General features: G+C 66.1%; 2 protein-coding genes across 2 annotated transcripts; one reads left to right on the top strand and one right to left on the bottom strand.

Moving 5' to 3' along the window:
- Positions 1-1,441: 1,441 nt before the first annotated feature.
- TRABD (TraB domain containing) lies at positions 1,442-4,889 on the bottom strand. Its single transcript, XM_065887487.1, has 9 exons — positions 4,822-4,889; positions 4,418-4,496; positions 3,624-3,790; positions 3,289-3,429; positions 2,630-2,740; positions 2,395-2,534; positions 1,978-2,150; positions 1,782-1,893; positions 1,442-1,661 (listed from the first exon to the last, which is right to left on the bottom strand). Exons 1-9 carry the CDS (start codon positions 4,852-4,854, stop codon positions 1,484-1,486), a joined length of 1,134 nt encoding a protein of 377 aa, XP_065743559.1. The 5' UTR covers positions 4,855-4,889; the 3' UTR covers positions 1,442-1,483.
- LOC136130694 (basic salivary proline-rich protein 1-like) lies at positions 4,853-10,113 on the top strand. The gene is made up of 5 exons (XM_065887229.1): positions 4,853-5,029; positions 6,476-6,594; positions 6,725-6,827; positions 7,284-7,427; positions 9,406-10,113. The coding sequence occupies exons 1-5, from the start codon at positions 4,853-4,855 to the stop codon at positions 10,111-10,113; spliced, it is 1,251 nt and encodes a 416-aa protein (XP_065743301.1).
- The last annotated feature ends 3,377 nt before the right edge of the window (positions 10,114-13,490 follow it).

A 13,490-nucleotide genomic window follows, 5' to 3' on the forward strand; every position in this document is an offset into this window, starting at 1 on the left:
GAAGCGCCACCCCGCCGGCCTCCTGCCGTGCCCCCGGGGCGGCCCACACGCCTCTCCATGCCCACTGTCGCCTTTCTGGGCAGATGTGAGCCGCCGGTCCCCACTGAGTTTTGTTCAAGCTGCTGGGCTCGCTCCCACCTCCTCCCCTCCGGCATGCCAGGGTGGGGGGCTGGGCAGGGAGGGGAGCCCCAGGGTGCGGACTAGAAGGGAGGGCAGGGGTCCACAAGGGATGGGTGGGTGCCACCAGCATCCTGATGCCCTTCCCCACCCTCCCTGTCACTTGAGTCCCATCCCCGCACATTTCACAAAGCCGGCTTCCAAAATTAGATTTTATTTCAGTCTCTAAGGGACGTGTACACGAGCGTGTGAATGACAAGGACATGGCCCAGCCCAAGGCTCCTCGGGCCAGATTGTGGCCATGGCTTTCACCTGATTTAGACACTGAGTCAACACAGACACAACCAAACGTGGCCCTAGGCCCCTGGCGGGATGCACAGGTGCTACGTCGAAAACAGGTGACCAGGACACGACGCAAACAGGTGACGACCGGGGTCAAGTGCTGTATGGGGCCAGCTCGACCTTGGGCCCAGCTGCACCCAAGGCGGTTCCTGTGCAAACTGGCAGGCCCTGGTGGATAGCTGCCAGCCATCCACTGAGGGTCGGGGTGACCCCCAGGTCCCACCACTAGCTGCACAGGAAGCAGGTTCAACCACCTGCAGGCCAGGCAGGCTCCACCCCGAGAGGGCGGCGGCCCTGCAGCCCCCACGGCTGGAGGTAGACCACGGGGGCAGCTGGACGGGCAGCCTGGCTGCCCATGGCCGAAACTGACCCTCGCCACACCCCTGTCTTCCTGGGACCGAGACTCCAAGAGAAAGGTGTTCTCTTTGTCCCAACCAGATTTAAGGCTAGTATTTCCTGACATTTGCTTCGGTTTGTTTTAAGTTAAAAATACCTGAGTAGAAAAGTTTCAGACACTTTTAAAAGCCAGAAATGCACAACCTCTGTAGGCACAGCCATTGCTGGCGCTCACCCGGGGCCGCCGCCCCCTCAGGGGGCGCCAAGGAGCCACGCGAAGGGCTGCACGGGCCAAGCTGCCCTTCCCCGGGGTGCTGGCCCGGCACCCCCGCGAGGCGCCCCCTGCGACGCGGAGAGAAGGCACAGTGAGGTAGGGGCTGGCCGGCTGCGGCCCACCGCGCCTCACCCCTCCCCCGCCAGCTCATCCCGGGCCGGTGAACTTCCCAGGGGCCGCAGGGAGGGAGTGGAGGGGGGCTGCTGGGAAGCCCGAGCTCAGACAGTGAAATAATTCTTTATTTGGGCGGGTTGGGAGAGGGCAGGTGAGGCTAGGCCGGACCCCCATGGGGGGTGGCACCCAGGAGCTCCTCAGGCGGCCGGCCCCCCCCCCCCCCTCCGTGCCCCTCGGCCGTGTCGCAGGAGCAGCCGCGGGCGGCCCCCTGGACGGACGTGGTGGCTCCCTCTGTCCTTCCTACTTGTGCGGCCAGGCCTCGGAGGCCCTCTGCAGGCAGTACTGGGCGGCAGGCAGTGACAAGACCAGGCTGCTGACACGGCGCCCCATCCAGTACAGGCCGTAGCCCAGGAGGCCCAGGAAGGCGGCCTTCGCGGCCAGCCAGGACACTCTGCCGCAGACGGACGGCGGGGGGACGCTGGGGAAGGGAGGGCGGGCTGGGCCTGGCTGGGGACGCACGATCCCCCAGCCCCCAGCCCAGCTCCACGTGGGAGGGGTGGGGTGGGGCGGGACGGAGGGCTGGGCGGGCGGCACTCACGTCATTATCTCCTGGATGTTGAGGTCGGTGGTCCAGTTCTTCTCGATGCCGGGGACGTGGCCCATGCCCACGACGCCCACCACCACGGAGGGGACGCACTTCCTGGGCTCGGCTGCGGCGGGGAGAGACGCATCAGCACCGCCCACCCGACTGGCCCCGGCGGGTCCCCAGCGACTACCCCGCAGCCCGTCCTCACCGTCAGAGGCACGGGGTAGCTCCAGGCGCCGGGCCGCCTGCCTCAGCATGTAGGTCAGATAGATGTCCCGCTCAGACACGATGGTGCGGTGCAGGTCGGGGAACTCGCCGATCATCTCGGCCATCATCTGCTCCAGTAGGTCCTTCTGCTTGCAGCGCTCCACGTCATCCTTGCTGCGGGAGAAGGGCGTGCCGCCAGCCCGGGGGATGGCTGACCCAGGGCGGGGGCCTCGCACCTTCTGTCTGGGATCCTGGCAGGAGGAAGGGCTGGGGAGGCCCTTTGAGAGGAGGCTCCACCCGAGAATGAGAGGAGTGTGCCGCGTGGCGGTCTGGGCCAGGCCAGGTGTGGACCGAGTGCTCTGTGGGTATCTCAGGCCACTGGTCAACGTTCCCGGGCCGGGAGGCCGAGGGGCCCTACCTGATAGGGTCCGACAGGAAACACAGGCCCCAGGCCAGCTTGATCTTCTGCCAGAAAGAGAGGGCGGCGATGGCCCTCTTGAAGGTGACGGGGATAGGCCGGTCGCCCAGGTGGAACTTGCAGAAAGGCACCTTGCTGGCCTGGGCAGAGGCTGGGTGTTGGCGGGGGAGCCTCAGGCCCCGGATAGCTCCCAAGCGCCGAGCCCCCTCCGCCCCCCGGCCGGGCCCGGGCCCACCTCCTTGAAAGCCTCCCTGAACTCGCCGCCAGGGGCCATGCCCAGCTGCTCGGTGATGTGGGCGGACACCTTCAGCAGTAGCGTCTGCATGAGTCCCGACAGGACCCCGTTCTGCAGGGAGAGGCCCGCTCAGCGGCGCGCAGCCGCACACGAGGTGCCTGCGGCCCTGCGGGAGGCCCGCCCTGTGCTCGGGAGGGGCGAGGGCCAAGCGGACGTCCAGCAGGGCCGCATGGTGGGCGCCTCAGCCACGGTGCGCGCTCACAGGCCCCTCCCGGCCCTTCAGACGACCTTCCCAGAGCAGGCCCACCGCAGGCCGTGCAGTCTCAGACCGGCTGCCTGGCCTCTGCCCCACGGGTGCCCCCTTTCCCCCCTCACCCCTCCAGGCCAGACCCCCAGCTCCTCTGCCCACATCCCCCTTGGGGCACCTGTCAGTGTGAGTGGACTTGGGTCCTGGGTCCAGAGCCCCTGAGCGAGGCACACTGGGGTCGCAGCTCTGGGCCACCTGACACGCTGAGGCCCCGCCCCCGCCCCTGGTGACCTGCCAGGGTCCCTGACCAGCTCCTGCCTTGGGGCTGGGGCCTCAGCCGCCTCTCCTCACTGTCCCTCGGGCCAGGGTGAAGGGCCCCGGACCAGAGTCCCCACGGGGCGGGCACGCGCACCTGCCTGACGGCCTGCTGCAGCTTCTCCAGGCTGATCTCCTTGGCCTCACGCAGCAGTGTGTGCTCGTCCATCTTCAGCATGGACACGCGGTACTGGCACAGCTCGACCACCACCACGTCAGGCTGCACCTCCCGTATGGTCTGCGATGGACATGCCAGCTCACCGCGGGCCCCACGGGCAGAGCCACGCCGGACCCGGAGGCCCACCCCCAGGTCGACCCCACCGCCACTCAGCCGCCGTGGAGACGGCTCGGTGCCGGAAGTAACTACGGCGGGAGGGACGGCCCGGGTCTGCGTGTCCTGCCGCAGCAGCAGTGGCGGCTCACGGGCCTCACCTTCGCCACGTCCTTCTTGCTGTCGTCGCTGAAGTGGGCCGTGCCCACCACGTACACGCGGCTCCCGTCCTCGGCCACCAGCTCGGTCACCGTGCGCGGCAGGTTGGGCCGCTCTTGCCGCCTCTTCAGCTTCATCTCCAGGAGCAGGTGGAAAGCGTCCACGTCGGCTGCAGGGACAGCAAGGCCCGGCTTGGGGCCATCCTCCCACACGGGCAGCCTGGGCCTCCGGGGCGCAGGGACGGGGGTCCGTGCTGCCCCGCGGAACGCGGACGCACGTGGGGGCCTCTCTGGGCCTCGAGCCACTGGTACTTGCTCACCAGGACATGCGGCCAGGCCCCACACCAAGGGGAGCCCCCAGGCCGCCGAGGGGCCCAGGACGGGGGGGGGGGCTGTGCAGGGCACCCGGCCTCCCCACCTGAGGTGAGGGCTCCTGCCACAGCCCTGCTCGCGCTCAAGAGCCCCCCCGCCAGGGGCTTCCCTGGTGGCGCAGTGGTTGAGAGTCCGCCTGCCGATGCAGGGGACGCGGGTTCGTGCCCCGGACCGGGAAGATCCCACATGCCGCGGAGCGGCTGGGCCCGTGAGCCATGGCCGCTGGGCCTGCGCGTCCGGAGCCTGTGCCCCGCAACGGGAGAGGCCACAACAGTGAGAGGCCCGCATACCGCAAAAAAAAAAAAAAAAAAGAGCCCCCCCGCCACCCCCCCAGGGTGGGCTGGGGCCCCTGGTCCACCACAGGCTCTGGAGATCACCCAGCCCAAGACCCTCCCGCCTGGCACGGTGACCCAGGGAGCACGCACACAGGTTCTGGGGCTCTCCGGGGAGCACCCTGGGCACCACCTCCGAACCCCCTGAAGTCACGATGGGCTCTGTGCTGGCCTGCGGAGGGAAGGGGAGTGTTCGAGCAGCGGCGCTCGCCTCTCCGGGGCTTGCCGGGACTCGTGCGGTTGCTCCATCAAGCCCCAGAGCCTGTCAGCTGTGTTCCCCCCAGACAATCTCCTCACAGGTGGCCCACCCTCAGGGCACCCTGCCCCGGGCCCCTCGGCTGACTAGCAACATCCCAGGAAGACCAGTGAAGGGCTTCTCTGCACAGAGGCCAGAGGGACCCCAGGGAGCCTCACAAGGGGGAGCCCCACTCTCCGCGGGGCCGCCCCGCCCCCCGCCCCCGCCCTCGCTTCCTGGCCCCCCGGCCCAGGGCTCTGACCTCGCGAAGGGGCTGTTCGTCCTGCCCCTCCATGGCGGGCGGTGGCTACCGGCACCGACGAGTGAAGCCTGAGGAAAGACAGGAGCCGCGTCCTCACCTGGAGCCCCGGGGCCGGGCACAGGGGTCAGTGCCCCGTGATGCTGCGTCCATCGGGAATGATCCGTGGGCAGGACCTCGGCCCCGGGCACAGGGGATCTCGGGATCTGCGGTGCGGGGCTGAGAGCAGGCTGGGGACACCCGGGCGGCGAGCGTGAGTCGCCCGAGAGCAGGATGTGCCGCCCGGTCCCCCGCTCGCCCAGCAGGGGGTTACCCCCGGGGGCAGCCGGCCAGACCTGGGGGCCTCCTCTTTGACTTTGGAATACAACACAAATTATAAAATTCCCTAAAAAGACAAAACCAGGCGGCAGAAGGGAACCTGTGTGCTGGGCTGGCGCGGAAGGCGGTGCGGCTGCAGCCCTGCTTTCAGGAGCCACGTGTGGCAACAATACGTGTCACCAGCAGCATCACACAGGCGTCGGCACAGACTCAGGAGGGGCAGGGGGAGGGATGGCGAACAGCACAGGTGTGTCGGCGTCACTGAGAACCGAGACTTCTTCTGGTTGAAGAAAAGAGGCACAAACTCGAAGAAGCTGAGCTAGGAGCCGAGCCCCCGAGGTCACGTGGGAGCCGCTTGTGCTGTCCCTTCCGGAGGGGAGACGGGGTGCAGGAGCCCAGCGAGGCTGTTCTCACCAGAGGGAAGATCCCCGCTGGGCCCGGGACACGGTGTCCTGGACATCCGCCACACGGACTTCACCCGAACCTCCCAAGGTCCTGCCGGAAACTCAAAGCAGAGTCTGACAGAGCCTCCGGTTCCAGCTCTGAGTTTAGAGCCGGGGTCTGGCCACCAAAGGACAGGGGGCTTGGCACCCGCGGGAGAACCTGACAGATGACTGGAGGCCGTCCCGTGAGGAACGAGTCTAATTTGGTTTCAGTCGTGGGTGCCCTATCGTGGGTTTTTAGAGTCCGTGTCTGTCACACGTGAACCGACGGGACGTGCCGGGAGGCCCCATGCGGGCAGTGGGACACCCCCGGGGCGCCTGTCAGTTTCACTGTTGCACTTTCACAACAAAGAGGAAAAACAAATAATAAATCCACAGGATGCTAGGTCAAGTTCCTTCCCCCTCGCCCCGCCCGTACCCGTGACCCTGAGCCCAGCCCTAACCCGGGCTCTGTTTCCAGCCCGCTTGGAGCTCCGCTTCCTCGCCTGCGGCCGGCAGGACCGGCTCGGGCAGGTGGCTCAGTGCAGGGGCAGCCCGTCCCGAGGACGAGGACGGCTATGCTTTCTGGAAGAAATGAGGTTGGGGGAAGGGTCTGGAAGAGAAACTGGCTCAGGACCAGAAGGGGGCAGGCAGAGCCATGGGCCTCCGCACGGGGCAGGGGAGCCGGCTCTGGGGTCTGAGCCCGGCCTGGGCCCCCGGGCGCCCCGCCATCGGGGAAGGAGCCACAGCACGGGGGCGCCCGGTCCCCACGGGCGGCGGCTCACCCAGCCTCACCACTCCCAGGGCCTCCTCCTTCCCACTTCACAGACGAAAGCGCTCCACTGATGCAAGGCACCGACCGAAATAGAAACAGGAAGCTGTGTCTGCTGCCGGGCTGGGGCCCGCCTGCCTCTCAGGTTCCCGAGCGGGCCCAGGAGAGCGTCCCCCCGGTCCGCTTCACACAGGCTGCCAAAGTACTAGAGAAACTTCTCAAGGAAGCGTCCAGTGCCGTCCTGGGAAGCCTGTGTGACAGGCGGTAAGAGGAGGGCCACCGAGGCCTCAGCCTCCCTCCCACAGGGGTGGGGGTCACAGGTCTGGGTCGGCCCTGCCCTTGCCCTCCCTGCACTTGGCCTGGCCAGGCCAGGCCAGACTCACTCTGTCCCCAGGGGGCAGACGAGCCTTGAGCCCCGAGATGGCTGGGCCACCAACCGCAGCACCAGGACCCAGGTCCCCTCGAGCTCGCTGGGGTGGGTGCCTGGCCTGGGAGGGGTCAGGCAGGAAGGCCACCGAGGCCCCTTCAGGGCCAAGAGCCTGTGATTCTGAGAAGCGTCTCTGATGTTATCACATGCACACCCTTCCCAATATCCCGGTTTCCTGCAACCTCAGCCAGGGTCCCTGCTGATACCCTTGTAGGACGTATCAGTAAGTTCAGTGGGTCATCAATCCCTCCACCCCTAGGGAGCCCCGCACACCGTGATGCATTTCCAAATATTAACGGCTGGGATCCGAGCCTCTCTAAATATCTACGGGAGGGGAGCAAAGGGCCCAACGCCATAGAACGCTGGACCCGGCCTCCATCTCCCACACCCGCAGGCTGTGTTTCTGGCCACAAAATCTCTGGACGACGGGTCCTGGCTGCTCATCACACCACCACAGGCTGCAGCGACCAGCAGACCCCAGGCTAACACCTCGTGGGGAGATCGACGTGCCCCCTCCTAAACCCAGTCTCCAGCGCCCAGCTCCCACCAGCCAGCACAGCCCCAGGGAGCCCGGAACCAGGCTTCCGCCCGGCAACCTGGCCACGCCGCGGCCACCAACGCCGAGAACCTGGGGAGCCCAGCACAAAGGAGACCCTTCTGCCCAATTCAGGTGCTCACCCCACCAACAGGCGTCACTGCTGAGCCGGACTGTCCACGGAGCACGGCCTGGGGAGGCATCAGGCTCAGTGGCAGGAAAGGCCTCCTGAGCCTGGCCACCAGAGGCCAGCCCTCTAGGCGGCTGCCAGCACCTGTCCCGCGGGGGACGGCCACAGGGTCGGCCAGATCTCTGGCTGCTGCTTGGCGCGGCACGGCCTTGGGCAAGTCGTTCCAACCCGCCAGGCTCTTAGCTCCTGCCTTTAGGGCCGAGGTGGTTAGAACAGCCACCCAGCCACCCACGAGCAGCGCCACACTGAGATGTCACCTCAGCTTCCCTCTGCTGGGGCATGAAGAGAACCAGCCACCTGGTTTCAGGAGACTCGTCCACAGAGAGGGACACCACCCTTATCTGGCTCCACGCAGATGACAGCGCCACCCACGCGCTTCCAGGAAAACGAACTCCAAATCCGAGGGAATCCCTGACCCCCGTGAGGACCTCTCTTGTCGGGTTCACCAGAGAATGCACCTGCTCACAGGGCAGGGAGAGCCCCACTTGCATTAGGGACCCCCAGGGAACGTGTCAAGGTGCTCTTGTTGGATGGGGTGTTAGCGTAGGAAACGGTTTGCTGGGTGCCCCTGGCAGGACAGACCTGAGGACACCGGACAGTGCAGGCTGCGTGGCAGGCCACGGGCTCCCGTCTGCCCAGCCCAGGCAGCTGTCCCCTTCCAGGGACGGCTATGGACTGAATTGTGTCCCCTCATAGTTTGAAGCCCTAACCCCAGTGGGGGTGAAATTGGGAGGCAGGGACTTTGAGAGATGGTGAGGGTTGGGTGAGGTCATGAGGCTGTGCCCCAGGATGGGATCAGAGCCTTCCTGGGAAGAGACCCGGGAGAGCTGCCAGTGAGGATACAGCGAGAAGGCAGCTGTCTGGAGGCCAGGAAGAAAGACCCCTCACCAGCTACCAAATCAGCCAGCACCTTGATCTTGACTTTTCCGTCTCCAGAACTGTGAGAAAACCGTTAAGCCCCCTTCAGTGGTATGTTGTCATGATTGCGGAGCAGACTGAGACAGCCATGCTCTCTCGTTCACCCCTCTAAAAATTAGGAAGCCAGAAACTGCCTCCCAGACCAAGAGCTTACCAGCACCAGATGGAGTTCCCAGAAAAAAACATCTCCCAACCAACCCACTGGGCCTGCTCACAAAGCCAAAGGTTCCAAACTGGACAGACTAGCGGGCTGGAGGCCTGGGAGGCAGCAGGGTGCGGCCCAAAGCCCTGACCCCCTACATCCATCCCCACTTCTGAAGTCTGGGCACCCTGGCCACCGGAGACCCTCCTGGGTCTGGCAGGCTCTGCTTTATGGAGGTGTGGCTGAGGGTAGGATGGGGGTAGAGGGCACATGCCAACTCACACCTGAGCCGGAGGCCTACCACACCCGGCCAACCCTCTTGGAAGCCGGACTCTACCCAGTGCTGGGTCCCCACACTGACCTCCACTGCAGGGCCCGCCCACCGTGCCAGGCCCTCTCCTGGCTGCAGCATCACCTCCGTCCTGTAAGGCTGACCAGTGGCCCCAAGGTCAGGGCTCCCTCCCAGCCACACAAGGGGGGCAACAGCGGCAAAAGGGAGAGGCCCAGGGAGAGTGGAGCCTGCACAGGAGCGCGCCGAGCTGGTGGCCCGGACATCTTCCTCTCCGGGGGACCCCGAAAGCCAGGAGTACTCAGCCTGGAAACCACCAGTCTCCTGAGGAGGCTGCCCTGACGCCCAAAGTCAGCCGAGGACTTCTGAGCGAGTTCCTCGCTGAAGGGTGCGCTTTGCTTTCCTTTCTCGGGACAGTTTTCACAAAGACACATACGTGAACTCTGGTGCTTTGTGGCACGTAGATTATGTATCAATATAGCTCTTCACAGAAACAAGGTAAGTAAAGACCTACAAGGCCTCGGAAGTTTGGTCTCCTTTGCCCATATGGCAGCCCTGCTTGCTCGGCTTGAAGGGCAGAGGCCTGCGGCACGCAGAAGGACCCAGGGTCTCCACTGAGACCCTGCCGCCGCCGTCTGGGGAGGAGGGGACCCTGCCCCTCACGCCCGGTCCCCCGCCCCCGACTCCGGCCGACCCCGCCCCCGGCCCCGACCCCCGACTCCGGGCCCCGCCCCCCGGCCCCGCCTCCGGCCTGCAACCATCCGAGCCCTCGAACCCTCGCGGTCGACTCCGGCCCCGCGCGCACTCCTCGGAGGTCGGGGCTGATCCTTCCGGCCCGAGACCTCACGCTTGGGAGCTGGCTGGGCCCGGCCCGATGCGGGGCAGCATCCGACCTGGACCGCGGGCTGACCTCGACCCGCCGGGGCTCCCGCGCGCCGCCCCCCGCCCCAGGCCCGTGCCGCGCGGCGTACCAAGGCGGGGCGGCGCTCCTCAGCCGGCCTCCATGCGGCTCGTCGCTCCACCAGACGGGGCGGACCGCGGCCGCGGGGCGGGCCGGCCGGACGGGCCGGGGCCGGAGGGCCGGGCGGAGCGCGGCATGCCGGGAAGCGTAGTTCCGCGCGCCTTCGGCCCGCCCTTGCAGCGAGCCCGTGGACTACAGTTCCCAGGGGGCCGCGCGCGAGCAGCCGCGGACTTCACTTCCCAGGAGGCCGCGCGCGAGAAAGCCCCGCCCCTCCCCTTCCCGCCTCCAGCGTCGGGATTCGAGGACTCAAGCGGCGTCTAAGAACCCGGGTTCGAGTCTCAGGCCTGCCTCCCGACTGGGGCGGCGTTGCGAAGCGCTCCAAAGTTCTCTGGCCGCATCTCCCGGTCAGCAAAAGGGGGTTGACGTTCATATGGCCTGCTGTGATACAGAACCGTCAATCCCGCCCGAAGGGGTCAGCGATAGTGCAACGCGAGGAGCAGAGAGTTCGGGTCGTGGATTGCACCCATGTGAGCACCTGGGCCACCCCTCGGCCTGGCGGCTGGGGTCCGGGGAGGCGCGGGCGGGGGCGGTGGGACGGCTGGAGGGGAGGGGGGCACAGGGTGGGGGCGGGGCCCCAGGGTGACGGATAGCCCCGTCTGGCCCGGGCCTGGTCTGGGCCTGCCGGGCCGGCCCACCAGCGGTCCGAGCTGGGCGCCGGGCTTCCCCTCAGGTTCCAGGAAGGGGGTGCTGGCCCAGCCCTGCTGTCCCGCACAGGGTCCGGGTTCCCACATTCTGAACCTGGGGGTGGCCCTCCTGCAGGCTGGCTGACGTGGGAGGTGATGCCCCGTCCAGTCTCATGCGGGGCAGGCTCCTGTCGGCAGGCGGGGCTCTGTGAGGCGAGAGGCTCTGGGTTGACGTTTATCTGCCCGGCTCGTGGTCCAGGACCCCTGTCCCGCCCTCTCGGTCTGGTTCCTACTGTTCATCTCCTTTGTGCTGGCACAGATCGCTTCTGCCCGCCCCCCACCTTGGCCACCCACACAGGAGAGCTGGAGTGAGCGCAATGTTGTCCCCTCGAGGCACCTGCCCCAGGACCTAGAGCCAGTCTGGCTGAGATGTCCATGCTGGGCTGTGTAATGGAGAGAGGCCTGGGTTCCAGGCCTGGCTGTCTGGGGTGGGGTCTGAGCTTCTCCCACAGCCCCTCCTCTTGGGAGAGGGAAGGCACCTCTACCTGCCCTGCCCGGGGCTGGAGAGAAGGAGCAAGGAGGCAGGTGGAGGGTGTGTCAAAGGAATGCTGATGCCCACGGTGCGCCCTCTGCCCCCTCCGGGCAAGGTGGCATCCCTGGCATCTGCAGGAAGAGGTCTGCTTCTGTGGGACGCTGACTCCCTTCTCTTCCCCAGGGCAGTGGGTCAGTTCACACACCAAGGAGCAGGCCTCTGGAGGAGACTGGTCTGAAATGTCCTGCTGGGCCTTGGCTCAGGGGGCAGGGCTGGGCACAGCAGTCCCGCCGAAGACAGAGACCGGGGGCGGGGTGGGGCTCAGTGGCTGGTGTGCCTTAGCCCCACCTGGACACGTGTGCATGAGGAACTTCTGTGGACTCAGCGCACGGCCAGGCAGCGCGCCCCGCAGGTCTCTGGGAATGTCTCCACTCTGAGCAGAGCCCCTGAGTGTGCATGGGCAGGGGTGGGGAGCCGGTCTGGGCTCCAGCCCTGCTCAGGGATTGCCGGGGGGCCCGTGGCAAACACTGCTGCCTGAGGTGAGTGGGAATTGGACTCCTGGGTGGGCACAGCAGCCCCTACCCCTGCAGGGTCACCTTGGCCCCAGTGCCTGGCTCACCACCACCACAGAGCTGGCTGCCCATGTGGGACCGAGGGGCCAGGGGCTCATCCCACCCTGCAGGACCTGGTCCGCCTGCCTGGGTCCTGTGGGGTCCCTTCCCCAGATGAGTGGAAATGGTGACTGCCAGCCCAAGAGGCAGCTGGCCATATGACCTGGGATGCTGGGCTGGGGAGAGTGTCCTGACCCGGGTGAGGGTGAGTGCTTTCTGGGGACAGGGGGTATGAATTGTACCGTTTTGCCATCTGGGGCCGCGCTGACCCTGGAGAGACTGCCACTCCCAGAGTCAGCCAATTCCTAGAGACAGCAAACAGTTTCACAAGCAAACCAGCCACCCACAGCCCCAGATCATCCCTCCTCCATGAGGTGCACTATGTCCTCGGGGCCACCCTCTGCCTGCCCCAATCACCTGGGTAGCCCCTCCGCCCTGAGCCCCCCCGAGATTATTCACGCTGGCCGGTCCTGAGCCTGCTCACCCGGCCTCACACCTCTCCCTGCGGAAACCCAGTGAAGGCTCCTGCCCACGTGTCCCCTCTCCCTGCCTCCTGACCGGCCCTGGGGCCCCCTCCTCTTGGGACCTGTGATAAACTGTCTTTGCAGTGGCAGTCGTCTCCTGATCTCTTGGCTTCACCATGCCTGAGTGATGATAAAAACCTACATCTAAAACCCAAGTTGGGGGACTTCCCTGGTGGCGCAGTGGTTCAGAATCCGCCTGCCAGTGCAGGGGACACGGGTTCGAGCCCTGGTCCGGGAAGATCCCACATGCCACGGAGCAACTAAGCCTGTGCGCCACAACTACTAAGCCTGTGCTCTGTAGATCCCGCAAACCACAACTACTGAGCCCACGCGCCTAGAGCCCGTGCTTCGCAACAAGAGAAGCCACTGCAACGAGAAGCCCGCGCACCGCAACCAGAGGAAGCCCACACGCAGCCAAAAAGAAATAAATTTATAAAAAACAAAAACAAAAACACCCAAGTTGGGATGCAGCCCTGGATGATGGATCGGCTGCACTCCCGGGAAGCCCAGCCTGCCCAGCTCAAGGCTGCTCCAGGGAGGGGCCTGTGGAGGGGCTTCGAGGAGGCCAGACCAGTCAGGCCTCCACAGGGTGCAGCAGGTGGTCCCACCCCGATCTCGCCTGAGCCCCCTTGTGATTGAGGCCCGCAGCCCACCTGGTCTAGCCCCCAGGGGTTTCTGGCCCAGCTGCCCCAGCTACCTGCCTCCAAGGAGCCTCTCTTCAGACCCTCGGGGTCTCCTGCTGTGGCCTGTGGGGTGTGTGACTCCTTGGTGCACGCCCCGGGGCCAGCCTCATCCCCACCTGCATCCTGGGCCTGGTGAGGAAAGCACCCCCGCGCCTGCGATCCCCATGACATGAACACCTCCAGAGCACATCAGGGGCACCCCTTCCAGGAAGCCCTCCTGAGTCCTGCCAGTTCTTGCTATTCCCCCCAAGTGTACCTGGCAGCCCCTGCCCTCAAGCATCTGATGGGGGGGCCGGCTTCCTGGGAGGGCGCACTCCATCTCCACTGAGTCTGTGAATCACCCCGTGGCCCAGCATGCACGCACGTTAGCTGGAGACCACGGTGTGTCAACCGCACGAGGACTGTGTGTTCTCGTTCAGCTGTGGATGCAGCAGGGCCCCCAGGCGACCTGGAGGGCATCGGGGCGCTTCCCACGGCCCTGCCGGCCCCCCGCCCCCAGCACCTCCACCCCGTGCAGGTTGGGTGGAGGCCCTGGACACAGGAGGCCTCAGCTGGACCACAGGCCTCCGGCAGGATGGACCACTCAGGACTCAGGGGTATCAGAATAATCTTTATTGATATGCTCGGTGCTACCTTGTTAATACTGTCACGTTGTCGCCGTGGCT

Source organism: Phocoena phocoena, chromosome 11, assembly GCF_963924675.1.
Source record: "Phocoena phocoena chromosome 11, mPhoPho1.1, whole genome shotgun sequence".
In the NCBI taxonomy this organism is placed as follows: Eukaryota; Metazoa; Chordata; class Mammalia; order Artiodactyla; family Phocoenidae; genus Phocoena; species Phocoena phocoena.

Coding starts and splice junctions, on each gene's coding strand:
- TRABD (XM_065887487.1), bottom strand. CDS start 4,854: ATGGAGGGGCAGGACGAACAGCCCCTTCGCGAG. Junction 3,791..4,417: donor CGGAGAGCCCCAGAACCTGT/GTGCGTGCTCCC, acceptor CTGTCCCTGCAG/CCGACGTGGACGCTTTCCAC. Junction 1,662..1,781: donor AACATCCAGGAGATAATGAC/GTGAGTGCCGCC, acceptor TCCCTTCCCCAG/CGTCCCCCCGCCGTCCGTCT.
- LOC136130694 (XM_065887229.1), top strand. CDS start 4,853: ATGGCGGGCGGTGGCTACCGGCACCGACGAGTGAAGCCTGAGGAAAGA. Junction 5,030..6,475: donor AGGGGATCTCGGGATCTGCG/GTGCGGGGCTGA, acceptor CCTGCCTCTCAG/GTTCCCGAGCGGGCCCAGGA. Junction 7,428..9,405: donor GACCCTTCTGCCCAATTCAG/GTGCTCACCCCA, acceptor CTCGGCTTGAAG/GGCAGAGGCCTGCGGCACGC.